Source organism: Hypanus sabinus, chromosome 2, assembly GCF_030144855.1.
Source record: "Hypanus sabinus isolate sHypSab1 chromosome 2, sHypSab1.hap1, whole genome shotgun sequence".
NCBI lineage: Eukaryota > Metazoa > Chordata > Chondrichthyes > Myliobatiformes > Dasyatidae > Hypanus > Hypanus sabinus.
In genome coordinates this window covers 75,535,137-75,553,114 of record NC_082707.1, presented here as the reverse complement: position 1 = coordinate 75,553,114, position 17,978 = coordinate 75,535,137, and the positions used below count along the sequence as shown (strand labels likewise).

General features: G+C 38.0%; 1 protein-coding gene across 4 annotated transcripts in view; it reads right to left on the bottom strand.

Annotated features, from left to right (window-relative positions):
- The window catches only part of gigyf2 (GRB10 interacting GYF protein 2), a 134,347-nt gene that overhangs the window by 8,591 nt on the left and 107,778 nt on the right, over positions 1-17,978 (bottom strand). For all 4 annotated transcript variants that reach the window (XM_059948585.1, XM_059948594.1, XM_059948605.1 and 1 more), the window contains 7 exons: positions 16,882-17,148; positions 12,100-12,222; positions 10,093-10,272; positions 7,057-7,167; positions 4,725-4,933; positions 2,866-3,020; positions 2,386-2,552 (listed from right to left, as the gene is read on the bottom strand). In XM_059948585.1, the coding sequence (XP_059804568.1) occupies positions 2,386-2,552; positions 2,866-3,020; positions 4,725-4,933; positions 7,057-7,167; positions 10,093-10,272; positions 12,100-12,222; positions 16,882-17,148 (1,212 nt within the window). The remainder of the gene's footprint in view (positions 1-2,385; positions 2,553-2,865; positions 3,021-4,724; positions 4,934-7,056; positions 7,168-10,092; positions 10,273-12,099; positions 12,223-16,881; positions 17,149-17,978) is intronic.

Genomic DNA, 17,978 nt, shown 5'->3' with positions numbered 1-17,978 from the left:
ATCTTTTACTCGCTTAGCTATTCACAGTAACAGAAATTTTGACCAGAGGAGCACAACATTTCGCATGCCACCGTGTCTGTTTCTTGCTTCACAAATGTTTTCTGATCCTCTTTCCGAGGCAGTCACTGCAAGGTAGGAACATTAATTGCCGCTTTGTTCAAATCTGAACACTGCAAGTTAACTGAATGCAGAACAAGTAGTGTGATAACTTACAAAATGGGGTTGTTGAGGTAAAGCTGGGAGCCATCAATGCACACATGGAAATTGAGATTGTGTTTGCAGCTGATAATGGTTAGCAGAAAATGGAGATCAGTCATAGATCTTTAGGGATTGCAAAAATAATTGAGTGTGGGGAAAGGAGAACTATTACCTATGATACTCTAGCTACAGTTAGGCAGATAAGAATGGAACTGAGTACAGTTTCATCCACCTGAACGACAGTGGAATTGTACTGGTGTAGTATGTTGTGGTCAGTCTTGTCATGGCCAACAGATATGTCAAATGACAGGCAGAACATGATCAACTTGATTATTAACATCAAGGATGTTAATAATGATTTTGTTTACAACTGTTTCAACACTGTAGCAAGAATGGAAATCTGACTGGAGGGACAACAGCTGGAATTTCTGGGGAAGACAGATGGAAAGTCCAAGATGATTAGTTATTGCTAACCAGTGCAGAAAATTGGATACTAGAAACCATTACAATAGTATAGGAGCAATAGAGGTGCTGAGAGGTGACAGAAACACAGTTAGGCATCATTATCCTATCTTTGGTTTGCAGTTGATGTTAACAAAAGAACTTAAGCTGTGTGCATACATCTACTGATGCTTCTGGACACACCTTCAGTGATGTTCCTGGAATCATCGGGTGTTTCGGGTCTTTCAACATCATACACCCTTCTCCAGGTGACCCAGCTGGGGCTGATCAGACCCCTGCTTGTGTCCAGATGACTAGCTACACACGACTCCACGGCTCCCCTCTCTTGAGCCACAGCCACCTTGAGAATCTCTCTGCCGCTTCGGTGGTACTGTGGATGGCTCTCCTCTTCCTCTCTCCCTCGATGCCCAAATTGCTGTAGGCTCTGGCTAAGGAACGGGCTGCGAATCCCCTACAACCAACTTCCACTGGGAGACACCTCATTCTCCATCCAGCCTGTTGGCAGTTGCTGACCAGTCCTGCATATTTAGACAGCTTCCTTTCAAAGGCCTCTTCCAAGTGATCTTCCCATGGGACTGTCAGCTCCAGCACCACCACCTGCTTCATAGACTCAGACACAAGGACAATGTCTGAGTGCAAGGTGGTGGCTGCGATATGGTTGGAGAACCTCAGCTGCCTTTTGAGGTCCACCAATAGCTGCCAGTCTCTTGCAGAGGTCAGGATACCTGCCGATGTTCTTTTGGCAGGTATTGGCTGCTCCCCAGCTCTTACAAAGGCAATGGTCTGCTTGGAGGGTTGGGACCGCTTTGCCCACTCCACTCCTGCGCTGATGGCTTCACTGACAGTCTTCAGGATGTGATCATGCCTCCAGTGGTACTGTCCCTCACCAAATGCCCTTGTGCAGCTGCTGAGCCTGTATCTGTAACTAATTGTTAGTATGATTAGAAAGACAGCTTATTGCAGATGCTCTATCAGCACTCATTTAGTAAGTACTGACAAGTGAGAGAGGTTTCATTGTAGTGGATAATGGATCAGTTGTAAATTATTGTTCAAAATTACATGACTGAAGAAATGTATTGTGATCCAAGAGAACAATTAGGTGTGAAGCAGAAAAGGGACTGTACGAGAGAGGAAGTATATGCAAGGACTTATAAATCTCGACAACAAACTTGACCACGTAATTAGAGAAAGTGGATGAGGAAAAGACAAACAAGAGAAAATCTGCAGATGCTGGAAATCCGAGCATAACACACAAAATGCTGGAGGAATTCAGCAGGCCAGGCAGCATCCATGGAAAAAAGTACAGTCGATGTTTCGGGCCGAAACCTCGACTGCTTTTTTTCTATGGATGCTGCCTGGCCTGCGGAGTTCCTCCAGCATTTTATGTGTTGCGGAGAAAAGGATATATTGTTGCACTCTCAGATAATTCGAGAGCAGTGTTGTTTTAAGCCAAGGACTCTGAAGCCTGGTAAGCTTTGATATAGTCCAACCTTTATTTTGAAATGCACAGCTACACCAAATGTTCAGAATCAGAGATGTATGAATCTGTACTGGAAGGAAGGAATTAATTGCTGTGAAATATGAGGACAACAAACAGCACACAGATTAGACAGTGCTATCATGCAAAAATCAACCTTTGACAAGTACTTGCATTAGCCATGTCATTAATTGTCAGTAATAAAAATTGAGTACAGTCTATATAATTCCAATATTTAATATACCCACCTGCTGCTGCAACGGTCGCTGCTGGCTGGCTCTCTGTTTGGCACGACGTCCTAAAAATTGTTTTGCAAACTCTTTTGTTTCTGGGCTATCACCAAGGTAAGCTCGGATATAATCATGAACTTCATAAGGAGAATCAACCTCTTTCAAAAAGGAAACAAATGTAGGAACTGGAAAAAGATAAATACATCCCTCAGTGGAGAGTTAAGTTTAATTCCTTACTGTACATAGACAGCACCATTACCTATGTCATACTTGAACTTGTACATTAATCCTCATTGTTGGAGGAGCCCATAATCATTCATTGCAAAATGAATTAATATTAGAGAAACATATTTAGCAATATAATTTTTCAATCATATGAAAGAAATGTTGAAGTACTAATAAAAGTTAATACACCTTAGGACTTGGACTTTTTGGCTTGGGATCTTAAAGCCAACATTTCTAAAGTCATTGCAAATTTTTATGTAAATTAGCACTCACCGTCTAAGTTATTAGCTGTGTTAAGAACTTGCAACATCTGTTCACACCATAATGTAAATCCATCCTGTGCCTTGTTTGCTCCCTGAAACAACTTCATAAGCTTTTCTTCCTCTTCAGCTTTTTTATTTGGTTTGTTCTGGATTCCATGAGACCTCCTGAAATACCAAGTTGAACATTACAATTATTTAGAAACTGAATTTTTTCTTCATGATGGCTGGTTAAGTGGGAGGGAGGTAGTCATGGGAGTTTCAAGAGAAGGAGAGATGTGAGAGTTTCATTCACCTGGTAGGTTTGCTGTTTTTAAAGAGGGTATTAATCCCAAACTGCCACAAGTAAAATAGCAACAAGAAAGTCATTCAGGATGATTAATGAAGTGAAATTTAATCTGGGCAAGGAACTCTGAACAGGATTAGCATTCACAGAGAGGGGCTGAAAATAGAAGCTGCAAGTCATCCTTGCAACTTCTGATACATTTCCAGATCTAAAATGTAAACCTCATAGATAACTCTATGACACTGTTGGAAAGTTCAAAAACACATTCTGAAAGGAATGCAAAATAAATGTCAATGAAACACAGGAAGTCAGCACTTTCCTCTACTTACCTAAAATTTCAATACTGTTCAAATATTGATAAGTAGATTATAGCTAACAATCGGTTTCAAGATAATCAAGTTAACTGAATTATTAGTAATGCATTCTTTCATAGTCATCAATATCAACTATACACAATATAACAATTGCTACAATATAAATACCAAATTTAGATATCACTCTAAAGAAAAAAGATATTGAAAAAAGATCTAAGTGCTCTCCCGGCGTATACAACATACAAACTTTTCTTGGGCTTTCAGCTGGGTACAGGTATCAATTTCAAAAACGGCCATCTTCTTCACAAATGATGCCTGGGACTGTCTAGTCTGGTGGTATTTATACCCCAGTAGTCTATCGGTTAGTCCTCATCCGATGAGGTTTCCGCTCTCCCACCTTGTTTACAATCCAATTTCAGTTGTTACTTACAAATATCTTTACAATAATATTTTTTCTATTTAAGATATATGGCAGGTACACTACGTGAACATTATAACATCCAGAACTCTCGTTTTGTTTTGCCTTTAGTGTTAGAAGTGGAATACTAATGGCACAAGAAAGGAAGTACTGGAACTTTTCATAATTTGCCACAGCTTCTGCAGGATCCTTATGGGTTTTGGTTAGAAAGCATCTCACGAAACAAGAGCATGAAAACATATAAGACTCAAGGACAACCTCTATCCCACTGTAATCAGACTACGAGACTCTTGAATAGACTACTCAAAGGATGAACTACTGATCTCTCAATCTACCTGACTGCCTCCAATGCACTTCCTAAAACACTAAAATACACATTCTCCCACCCCCGACCTCTGCACTACCTATATATACCTATATATGGGATGATCTGTATGTACAGCAGGCAAACAAAAACATTTCACTGTATCTTGGTATGTGATATCAATTAATCGGATATCCGCAGTATTGTTAGTTGTCAAAAGTCTTCCAGTACTAGGCTATTGGCAACTCGATATTCAGAAGTCTCATAAACACAAGAGATTCTGCAGATGCTGGAAATCCAGAGCAATGCACAAAATGCTGGAGGAGCTCAGCAGGTCAGACAGCATTTCTGGAAATAATCAACAGTCGATGTTTTGGGTTGAAACCCTTCATCAGTTGACATCTTTCAATTATTACTATAGGCAACTGTTTCTCTAAACAATGTTTTCTTCAGATTTTTCCCACACATTGCACTGTAGATATATCATTTTAAAATCATTTTACAGTTCAATATAAGACACAAGATTTGGTTAAGGTATTAGTTCTCTTACCCAGGGTTAGAATTGTTCTTGTTACTTTTGGAAGTCTGATTTTTTGCAGGAGGCCCCACTTCTTTTACAGCTTCATCCCAGAAACCCACATTTGTGTTCTTGTTATCTGGAGCACCCCAAACACTGCTTATGTCTGTCCCCCACTGATTGGTAGGACTGGTGTTGACTGAGCCCCATACAGAAGCAGTACTCGCTGGTAAATTGGAATGCTAGATAAAACAAGCAAAACAAATCCTATTGAGAAACAACCAAACTGCAGATGTTGGGCATCTGAAATAAAAATAAAAATAGAAACTGTTGGAAACACAAAGCCAATCAAGCTGCAGGAAAAAGTTAACCCATTTGGTCAATGGCCCTTCATCAGAAACAGTTTTGATGCAAGGCCTGTAAACTGAAATGCTAACTTTCTCTCCTTAACTATTCCCAACACTTTGCTTTTATCTTGTACTGGAGTGAATTTTACAGTACGAAATATTGTTAAACAATTATGTCATAAAGCACTACACCAGTCAATGCAAACTGTTGTTTCTTCATCTCATTAAAATTTCCATGTTGCATATATGTTAATCCAAGTCATATCATTTCCTCTAAATGATGGCTCATGAAATTGCAAGACTCCATGCATACAAAATAAGTTGACATTAAGTATCATGGGATGCCATACAAAACCTAGAGATCTAACTGCACAAGATTGCCACCTTATAAATTTATTATATTCAGATCATAACTTGTTTCTTTTTTCCAAAATGAAGGTCTGCCTTCATTTCTAATCTAATCTAATAGTTATAAGATGGTATGGCAGCGATTATTTGCAACAATTCCTCACAAGCAATAATAAAAGAAATATATACTCATCCCTTTCAGTTATGTATGCCATATTAAATTTTAACAAACCATTTTTGTTCAAGTTGATTTGCAAATATCAATTTTGACATGTATCAGTTCAAACCTACTGAGTTAATTTTCTCTTAAGTATTAATTTGCAGCTTGTGAAAAAAATAACTCATTTATACCAAGTAAAATTGAAAAAGTTGACTGATTGAAAAAGAACTGCAGGGCTTTACTAAATCATTTGTGCAAATTATGTTGTTCTTGCCAAAAAGTTCTTTGATTTGCACTGCTGCTTTTGAATTATGTGCATTTATGAATAAAAAATATTCCATTTTGAATACCAGATGGTAGAAGTGGCCCTGTGTTATGCCCATTTGGGTTACATAAGTTCATCCTTATAGAATTCACAAATCACTACCCAAAAATTTGTGATATGGAATAAAGATTGACCTCACAGATTTTGTGTAAGGCGGAGTGAGAAAATAAATCAAAACTGAATTAATTTTTTTTCTCAAGCTTGTGTTTCTTGACAAATAGGTTTTGCGTTCCAGAAAATTATAGAATAGGCCTTTTTTGTTTTGAAGCAACTGCCCTCTACTTAACACAGGGAACTCCAGAAGTAATGTTTAGTTGCTGAATTCAACTTGACTGGCTTTCCAACTATTTAAAAACTCCAAATACACAAAATTCCACTTTTTTTGTGGTGTTTGCTTTATAACGTGTTAATTTTCTAAATATCATACCTCAAAGTTAAAGTGTCCATTTGCTCACTGCATCATCTTTTACCCACTGCACTAGTTTACTGAGAGCTACCCAGCGAACCATTTCAATAACTAAACTGAAGAACGAAGTGTGTGAGCTACATTAGTGTTTGAGAAAGGGAGAATTCAGAATCCTTTGAGCAAATGCGAAGCTAACAAGGACAGAGAGAATAAAATAACTTCAGAGTTGAGAGAGCTATAAAAGTATTGGCTATAAAGAAGTCCATCCTATTTGAGAGAATGAACTGTGGAAAATTTATTATACCTAACATTCTGTAAACTATCCTAGCAATATACTAAGAGGGGGACAACAGGACCTAAAATAAATTTCGAAGTGTCATTCAGTTTTAAAATAGCGTGAACAGTACTGGAATTAAATTGTAAATCCTTTATGAATGCTATTGCAACAGCTTTGCATAAAGCAAATTTTACCAAATGTAACTCATCCCAGCACAATCCAATGGAGAAAAAGACCTTTTTCGCTCCATTCCTCCCATTGATCCATACTATACTTTATAAACAATACAACAAAATAGGTGCTCGAAATCTGAAATACTGTAAGAGTAAGCCTTTACATACCCAAGTTTTTAACAAAAACAAAAATAATCTTTCCACATATGTTCCCCCAGTCTGCATTTTTACTGATCAATACATTTCCATTTGGTGGAGGGAATACATGCCAGGGAAGCTGGATTACCTACTGGCCAGTTGCTCAACCAAGTTCTTGTTACTAAACTTACCTGGCTCCTCTCTGATCTCTTATTTGACAATTCCTCTCTTTTACTTGCCATGGTATTTTTGTATGAAGACTCCTCGTGGCTGCCCGACATGTTAAGCTTCATTGCTGCTGACTAATTAGAAGGGGGAAGCAATTTAGAAAGGTGGTAAAAGATGGTGACAAGTGAAAGGTTCATAAAGACACATATAAAGCAATTCAGCTTACATATCATGATTCAGATCGAATACAAGCTGGGTAAAAACACTAAAATTTCAATGTCAAGCAGAACTGCTGGAGGGACTGAAGAAAACAAAGAACTGATTACTGACTACTGGAGGTTCATGAGCCGATCCTCATTGGGGGAGTGGAGGTGGAGAGGGTCAGTAACTTTAAATTCTTTGGCATTATCATTTCAGAGGATCTGACAGAGAGAAGCTTATTTGATTTTAGTTTAGTTTTATTGCTTTTAAGTGAAAATGTTTGGTGTATTAAGTTTTTTTTTAAAGTATCTTTTTACATTTTTTTAAAAAATGAGTGACTTTCAATGTTTGTGAATGTCAGCGGTATTCAGTAACATTCAGTGATAAACTTGAGAGCTTGTGAACAATACGCTAAAACCCCACTTCTGTCAAAGCTTCAACAAAAGAAATGATGCACTTTCACTGAAGAGAGACTCTGTGCAATGTTAATATTCCAGGAACCAACTTTATAGCAAAGGTTTGAATCCAGGATCATATTGCCAGAAACTCTATAGGCACTCAGTGACCTCTAGATGGCAGAAGATGCTTTCCAATATTTCTTTACATCAATTTGCAATGTATTTTGCATTTGGTGTAACAGTAACAATGATATGCAAGAATCATTCTGTAGTTCAGAGACTCCAGACAGACTGAGCTTATCATTTAAGTAAGTTACAGTTAAGTAAAGACAAATCATTTATTTATAATGAACAGTAGTCACTTATCAAAGGAGACACAAGAGGCTGCTGGAGTAATACATTAATTACTAGAAGAACACAATGGGTGAAGTCAATTCGACCCAAAGTTTGAACCTAAAACATCAACCGTCCCCTGACCTGCTAAGGCATTTATTACACTTTATCAACAAACACAACAAAATGCTGGAGGAACTTAGCAGACCAGGCAGCATCTATGGTTTTAAAATAAAGTCGATGTTTTGGCCTGAAACATTTACTGTATTTTTTTCCATAGATGCTGCTTGGCCTGCTGATTTTCTCCAGCATTTTGTATGTGTTGCTTAGATTTCCAGCACCTGCAGATTTTCTCTTGTTTGTGATTTGATTATCACACTTTACTGCTTGTTTTGAGACCATTTATATTCTGCCATCAGCTCCTGGTATGGTGAAATTAAACAAATATATTCATATGATTTATATGTTTAAAGTTTTTCTGCACAATACAGTCGGCCCTCCTTACCCACAGGGGATTGGTTCTAGGACCCCCCACGGATACCAAAAAAACGCAGATGCTCAAGTCCCTTATTTAACCTGTCTCAGTGCGGTGGACTTTAGGACCTAGCGGAGCTCCAGACCTTATTTAATCTGACTCAGTGTGGTGGACTTTGGGACCCAGCGGAGCTGGGGACCTACCACCCGCAGCATTTCTGTTCCATTGACGGAAAACGATCATGATTGAAAATAAAGTGGAAATAATAAAGCGATCAGAAAGAGATGAAATGCCACTGGTCATTGAAAAAGCTTTAGGCTACAGTCGGTCAATGATCGGAACAATTTTAAAGGACGAAGTGAGAATAATGGAGTATGTAAAAGGCCCTGCCCTGATGAAAGCTACAATTATTACTAAGCAATGCAGTGGTTTAATTACTGAAATACATACATTTCTTAAGTGTTTTATATGCATAGAAACATAAAATATATACTATACACTAAGACAAACGTTTGACTGACACTAAATAACACCAGACGTACCTGTTCCAACTTAACTTATGATATCTAATACAAAGTAAATGCTATGTAAATTGTTATACTGTATTGTTTAGGGAATAATGACAAGAAAAAAAGTCTGTACATGCTCAAACAACAAGTGCTGGAGAGAGAACTTCGGGGCTTTCCTGAACCGCAGTTGGTTGAATCCACGTATGCAGAACCCGTGGATAAGGAGGGCCAACTGTATTACATTATCATATACTGTGAAACCATGAGTTATATTCTAAATTGTTGACAAATGGTCATAAGTAGGTTTTCTGGAATTGAGTGAATATAGCTTCAGATTCTGGTAAACAGCTAATAGCATAAAATTTGATTATTTTTCAATCATTATTGTAGATCAACATGGATATCAGTGGAAATGGTTATGTAGCATAGCGATAAGTGTAACATTATTACAGCAGCAGCTTTAAGAATGAGGTTCCGTTCCTATCGCTGTCGGTAAGGAGTTTGTACATTCCTCCTGTAACTGTGTGTGTTTTTACAGCCCCACAGTCCAAAGCCATATGGTTAGGGTTAGAAAATTGTGGGTGTGCTATGTTGGCGCTGGAGCGTACTGACATTTGCTGACTGTCCAGCACAATCCTCAGTAATTTGAAACGACACATAAGATGCATTTTTCTGTGTGTTATGAGGTACATGTGACAAATAAAGCCACTTTTTAATCTTTATAAGTGACTGTGGTAAGGAATTCAAAAGTAGCACATACAGTGGCAAAATACTGCAAATGCTGATAATCAGAAACAAAGCAATAAGATGCTCAGGTAGCATTTGTGCACAGGGAAATAAGAGTTCAAAGTTTTGGTTTGAAAATTTTTCATTTAGATTAGCAGTTTATTCCCAAGCATACGCTGCCTGACTTACTGATTATTTTCAGCTTTTTCTATTTAATTTTGCATAGACATTGTATTGCCCTAACTTCTCTAGAATAGAATATTGGGGAATAAGAACAACAGTTTTGAAACATCAGGGCATTACTTTAAGGAATTCAATCAGGCTATTATTTGGCTGAGATTTGTGGAGGACAAAGTATTTTGAGACTTAATTCCTATCAATCAGTTAAAATATTTTTAAAAGATAAAGGACACTTACTGTTCTTGGCTGTGTTCTATTTTCCTTCTGTTTCTGCATTTGCCTGAATTCCTCTTGCTGGATTTCCAAAAGTGATTTGGTTGTAACTGAAGCTTTTGGAATATTACCCCATCCCGTCAGCTTCTGCTGTTGGTTTTGCTGTTGTTGTAAGGTTTTCATTAACTCCTGTTGCTGCCGTCGCTGCGATTGGCAAGGTAAGGAGGACATAAAAATGATTAAGACAATAAATAGACACAAACCTTCCCATAATTTTAAATCTTTTCCATAGCTTTGGCTTCATCCAGACTCAAACTTCCTCCATCCCATGAACCTATGAGATACTTATGCCATAATTATATTGATTGCCTACTAACAACTAAGCATTCAGCTACCAAACCCTCAAAAACTCTGGAATTATCATCCTAATAACTTACCCAACGATAAAATAGCTTAAATAAAAGTCAGTAACCATTCATCAAGTGAAAAAAAATTGTTTAACTGCATCCCCCCAACGAAGGACTTTACAACAAAATAAGCAATAGGAGCAGTGGTAGGCCCATCTACTCCTTTGAGTCTGCCTTGCCACCATTCACTAAGATCATGGTTAATCAGGCTGTAGACTCAGCTCCATCTCCCTGCCCCTTCCCCCCCCCAAAAAAAAAACCTTTAATTCTGCTGCTATGCAACTATCTATCTGGTTCTTAAGTATATTGCTGTTTCCATGGGGACAGAATGACACAGATTCACTACTCTCTTGGAAAAAATTGTTTTTCCGCATCTCAGTCCTAAATCTATTCTCCTGAACCATGAAGTTATGTGCTTTAGTTCTAGTCTCGCTTACCAATGGAAACAACTTTTTTGCCTCCATTTTATCTGTACCTTTCATAATTTTATAGGTATGTTTCTATAAGATCCCCTCTCATTCCAATGAACTCCAGGTGTAGTTCCAGGTGACAATTTCTCCCTCCTCATAGGTTAACCCCACCTCATCTCCAGAATCAACTTTGTGAACAACTTCGGCACCATCAAAGCCATTATATCTTTCCTTCAATGAGAAACTAGAACTGCAGCTCTCCAGGTGCAGCCTTACCAGTACCTGTACAGCATAGCCTCCCTGCTCTTAAATTCAATCCACTTAATAATAAACACCAACATTCTTCATAACCTGTTGTACCTGCAAACCAACCTTCCACAATTCATGAATGAGCACTCTGAGGCCCTCTGCACAACAGCAGGCTGCAATCTTTCACTGTTTAAACAATACTCTGTGAGTTTCTATTTTTATTTCCCATTTTACACATTTCCCAATGGTGTATTCCATCTGCCAGACCCTTACTCACCCACTTAATCTACAGGTATCTCTCTACAAACTCTTTGCATCCTCTGCACAATTAGTGCTTCCACTAAATTTAGTCACCAACATAGAGGCACTGTACTTGGTCCCTTCTTCATTATTCCTCTACCAATCTTCCATCCATGCTATTACATTACCCTCAACTCCATATATCCTTATCTAATGGATTAGTCTTTTATGTGGCACCTTATTGAACACCTTCTGGAAATCCAAGTTCCCCTCTGTCTACTGCACTTATTATAACCCCAAAGAAAGCCAGTAAGTTTGTCAAACAGGACCTGCCCTTCATGAATTCATGCTGTGTCTGTCTGATCCATTTCATCCTGATGTCTTGCTACATCTTCCTTAATGATAGCTTCAGACATTTTCCTCACTACAGGTAATTTCAGATGTCAAACAAAATTGAACTGATCCTGGAAGCAAAGAAGTTAACAGGTATAGAGCTGCAGTTTCTTACATGAGTCAATTCAGCCAGGCAATGCAGCAAATCTTTTATTTTTAATTCAAGGATGGGGCAAAGATATTTTAATAGTTTGACAAGATGTCTTGCCAAATATAACACAATGTATAAAAATAGGTAAATGAGGACCAATTCTTCTAAAACCAACAATAGTAATTTCATGATATAGGTCAAAATTTCTATGTTCTCTTTTACATATACACTATTGCATTACCTCTTCCTGTAGTTGCCTCTCCCTTTCTTCCTCCAATTTTTGTATTTCAGCTAAGGATAGTGCACCCTGGGACTGTGTTGAGACTGAAGATGACTGCTGGCCCCATGTTGAAGAGGAAGGAAGCTGAAGTAAAATTGGACCAAATTTAAATTGTATTACAAATGAATGATACAGAACTGTGAATTCAGTTGCCCTGGTACCAGACTAGTGCAGTAAATTTCTGATTTGTATTCATTCAACATAAGCAAAACTTTTCAGTGTTGCTTAATATATTAAAACGTTACCACAGTTATGTAGATGTAAATTTTCCACATAGATGAAATGTGAGAATTTATCGCTTTTAAAGTCATGATAGCAAGATTGCAAGGCTATAGGCAAACAACCTGCTTGTTGATATTTTGAGACAAAATCTTGAGTTAGGATTTTTCTTGTTTTTCCAGATTATAACCTTAGATAATATCATAATGCATTCTTTTCCTTTAGCAGATAGGATTACAAAGCTTTCTAAGGAAAAATGTACAAAATTTCAGCTAACATTTTCAGAATTTTATTATTTTTCACTGAAATCTTAGATTAAAAAGCTGAGGGCCAAGAGTTAACCCTTGTAGTTCCTCATTATTACAGCTGAAAGCACCATTATATTCCCACTCTTTCATGGTCTTAATAGATAATAGGTGCAGAAGTAGACCATTCGGCGCTTCGAGCCTGCACCGCCATTCTGAGATCATGGCTGATCATCTACTATCAAAACCCGGTTCCTGCCTTGTCCCCATATCCCTTGATTCCCCTATCCATAAGATACCTATCTAGCTCCTTCTTGAAAACTAGTTCTCCTTTCACAGCAAGATATTATCTTTAACCCAATTAACTATTTTAACACAGGAAAATAGGAGCAGGAGTAGACGAATCACCACTCAAGCCTGATCCATCATTCCATAGCTAATTGCCTGAGACCTTATCTCTTCTTTGCTTGTTCTCCACAGACCTTAATTCCCTGATTTTACACAAACTAATGTATTGGCTTTTTAAATACTCCCAATGATCTAATCTTCATCCCCTCTGGAATACACTATTCCAAAGATTCAGTAACCTTTCTGAAAAGCTCCTTCACACACTAGTTTAAATAACCAATTCAAAATTTCATAACCATAGTTTTCTATGTTTCTATAAAAATAGAGGGTCATGGGTAAAGCCTAGGTAATTCTAAGGTAGGGACATGTTCGGCACAGCTTTGTAGGCGTAAGAGCCTGGATTGTCCTGTAGGTTTTCTATGTTTCTATGTTTTTCTTTGTTTTGCAACAACTGTTCGCATGGAACTCAAATAAAATAACACCTGCTAATTATCAATTCACCGTATCCTTCTCATCTACCTCACTATGGAGATCTTTGAAATTGCTAGACTATTATCAATTATCTCATACAATTTCTCTTTCATATTATGTTGACTATCTTATCACAGACTGTGCACAACCTATCAATTAATCTTTAATAATAAATGTATATTTTTCAACAGCAGAACTGTAATGAGGCAGTTAGCATAATGCTATTACACACAATTTATTACTAGGGTTCAATTCTGCCGCTGTCTATAGAATTTGTATATTCTCCCCATGACCGTGTGGGTCTCATTTGGGTGCTCCAGCTTCCTCTCGCACTCCAAACATGTACAGGTCAACAGGTTAATTAGTCAAAAGGGTGGCAAAGGCTCTTTGGGACAGAAGAGCCCACTAACATGCTGTATCTCTAAGTAAATAAACACATAAATAAATTGATGTTGTTGGTCCACTATTGAGCCCACATTTAAAACTTCATCCGGCAGTTCATTCAACACTTGCCCCCACTCTCAATGCGAAGAAGCCCCCCCTCAATGCTCCCTTTAAACTTCTCCCCCTTCACCGTTATCCCATGTCCTCTGGTTTTTTTCCTCCCCTAGCCTCAGTAGAAAAAGCCTGCTTCCATTCACACAATCTATATCCATCATAATTTTACATACCTCTATCAAATCTCCCCTCATTTTACTACACACCAGGGAATAAAGTCCTAACTTATTCAACCTTTCTCTGTAACTCAGTTTCTTAAGTCCCAGCAACATCCTTGTAAACCTTCTCTGCACTCTTTCAACCTTATTAATATCCTTCCTGTAATTTGGTGACCAAAACTGCACACAATACTCCAAATTTGGCCTCACCAATGCCTTATACAACCTCACCATAACATTCCAACTCTTATAGTCAATACTTTGATTTACAAAGACCAATGTACCAAAAGCTCTCTTTATGACCCTATCTACCTGTGACACCACTTTTAGGGAATGTTGTATCAGTATTCCCAGATCCCGCTGTTCTACTGCACTTTTCAGTGCACTACCATTTACATTGTATGTTCTACCTTGGTTTGTCCTTCCAAAGTGTAAAACCTCACACATGTCTGTATTAAACTCCATCTGCCATTTTTCCAGGTGGTCCAAATCCCTCTGCAAGCTTTGAAAACCTTCCTCCCTGTCCACTACACCTCCAGTCTTTGTATCATCAGCAAATTTGCTGATCCAATTTACCACATTATCATTCAGATCTTTGACATAGATGACAAATAACAATGGACTCAGCACTGATCCCGGTGGCCCACCACTAGTCATGGGCCTCCACTCAGAGAAGCAATCCTCCACGACCACTCTCTGGCTTCTCCCATTGAGCCAATGTCTAATCCAATTTACTATCTCACCATGTATATCTAGCGAATTAATCTTCCTAACTAACCTCCCATGCAGGACCTTGTCAAAGACCTTACTGAAGTCCATGTAGACAACATCTACTGTCCTCCCTTCATCCAATTTCCTGGTACACCTCCTCGAAAAACTCCAATAGATTTGTTAAACATGACTACCATGCACAAAGCCATGTTGATTCCCTATTAAGTCCCCGTCTATCCAAATACTTGTAGATCCTATCTCTTAGTAATCCTTCCAATAATTTATTTACTACTGACATCAAACTTACTGTCCTATAATTTCCCGGATTACTTTTAGATCCTTTTTTAAACAACGGAACAACATGAGCTACCCTCCAATCCTCCGGCACCTCACCTGTAGATACCGACATTTTAAATACATCAGCCAGGGCCCCTGCAATTTCAACACTAGTCTCCTTCAAGATCCAAGGGAATACCTCGTCATGTCCTGGGGATTTATCTACTCTGATTTGCCTCAAGATAGCAAGCATCTCCTACTCTTCAATCTGTATTGGTTCCATGACCTCAGTACTTGTTTGCCTTGTCTTGAATAACTATATTACATTTGTTCTCTTCTAATTCATTGGAACTTTTTCAGAACATACTGAATTTTAGATGATCATATTACCTTTCAATTACTTCTCAGCACCAGGATGTAGATTTTCAGATCTAGAATGTTCAGCTTCCCCCCCACCCCTGGCCTCCGAGTACCTTTCAGTATTTTTTTATATATTGATGGCCCTTTCAAGTTGCGTATTTTCATTCAGACTTTTGATTCCCCGAGATTACTGATACATTGGTCTAAAATTTGCATGGACTGTCAATGGAAATAGACACTTCACCCCTATTGATTGTTGCTGACCAAGATGCCCTAGCCAAGCTTGCCCATTTACCAGCTTCTGGCCAACTTTCCAACTGTGATAAGACTGCTGAATGGATCCTGACCCGGATCAGGGCCATACCTCCAAATATCCAGACCTGACTTGCACTACATCACTTTCCCTTTTCAATTTTCTAATTATGATTTATAATTTAAATTTTTATTATACTTACTTCGATTTGTACTTCAGGGAGCACAAAGTGCAGAAAATATCGCTGTGATGATTGTACGCTCTAGTATCAATTGTTTGGTGACAATAAAAGTATAACCTTCCAAACCTTTCCAATCCATAGTCCAACTGCCAGTTAAAAGTTTCAATCAGCTTCAATCACTTCCTCTAGCAGCTCATTCCAACACATATCAAACTTTGTGAAAATAAAGTTGTCCTCAAGTTCCTATTAAATATTTCTCCTCCCTCTAGTTCTTTATTCCTCGACACTGGGAAAAAGACTGAGTGCATTCAGCCCACACCTCTCTTTATTTTATACACCTCCTGCTGTTAACTCATGGAAAAAGATCTAATTAATTTGTGTGGATTTCCCAAAACAAGCTTCCTAGATGAGGCTGCATAAAGCTCTGTGTTGTGGAGGGCTTTCTGTGCATCAACACTGTCACTTGGTGAGTGTATAGGGAGGTATGTATTAACCAACTATCATGGTTAAGTTCCTGAATAGCTCTGACATTCAAAAGTATTAAGCACATTTGTGGCTTTAAATGCTAAAATGCTAAAAATATTGATAAATAATATTTAAAAATAGAATTAGTTCAGTAGAAAAATAAGCTAAGATAATCAAAAAGTATGAATTAACAAAGACTTATCTCCACAGATGAACAGCCTTAAGGAACAAAGTCCCTTTAACTGATATTTTTCAATGCAATTGGCACCATATATTATGAAAAAATTGGCCAAAATACTTCCTAAATCTAGGCTCTCCAAGTCTAGCACAGAGCACAGCTGAGAAGTGCTGCTGGCAAGTTAGGAATTCTGCATTCACATGTGCAATTGTGGCAACCATGAACTTGCTAGCACGTATGTAGGGAAAAGCCATCACTTCACCACAACATCAGAAACCCATTAATGCAACATCAAATACCTGAATTTGTCCTTGTTTCCTATTATTCTGACCACCTCTGAAGTGGTTTCTAGAAAAGTCAAACATATTTCCAGTTCTTACCTTCATTTGGGCTAACTGCTGCTGCTGTTGCTGTTGCTGTAAACGTCTCAGTGCTTCCTGCTGCTGTTGTCTCTGTCTCAGGGCTTCTTGTTTCTGCAGTTCTTTATGACGCTCCAGATCTTTTCTTTTCTGCTCCTCTTCTTCCAATCTGAGTCTATTCTCTTCCTCCATTTTTAGCCGATTATCTTCTTCAGCACGTCGCCGAGCCTCTTCCTCTTCTACCAACCACCGTGCTGTCTCTTCATCTTTACGTCTACGTTCTTCTTCCTTTCATTGTAAAATCCAGAATGCAGAAGCTTAAATTTTTTCTGCTATTATATAAGAACATCAGCACATAGAAAATTTAGCAATGCTTTCCTGACAATGGTTACATTGCCTTTACTAAATTCATAACTAAAATTTAATTAAAACAAATTAACAGATGTTGATATTTTAAACTAAAATAAGTGACATTGTGCAATTCAAATTATTCATAGATTTGTTTTAGAAATTAGTGAAAGAGAACGTATTTGATCAAAACACTACCTAATTTTAGGCTTACCTCAAAATTATGAATACTTTGCAGTCATTGATTACGTCAAAATCAGTATTTCTTCCCAAATTATTCTACTTATATTTTCATTTTATTAACAAAACATAGTGCTGCTAGAAAGTCTGTGAACCCTGTAGAGTAAATAAATAGCAGAATAGTTTAAAAAGAAGAAAATCCATATTTTGGAACGGCTGAGTAAAAGTTCTGACCTTAGTGTTATAGAAATGTTGTGGAAGGACCAAAAGGAAGCAGTTCATGCAAGGAAGCCCACCAACACTCCAGAGATGAAGCAGTTTTGTATTGAGGAATGGCCAGAAATTCCTTCAAGCTGATGTGCAGGACTGATCAAGAGTTACTGGAAACGTTTGGTTGAAGATATTGGTGTACAAGAAGGTCACACCAGTAATTGAAAGCAAAGGTTCACACACTTTTTCCAACAAGTACGTGTAATATTGGATTATTTTTCTCAATAAATCAATGAAGTATGTTTTTCGTCTTTTGTCTCGGCACAAAACGTCGACAGCGCTTCTCCCTATAGATGCTGCCTGGCCTGCTACGTTCCACC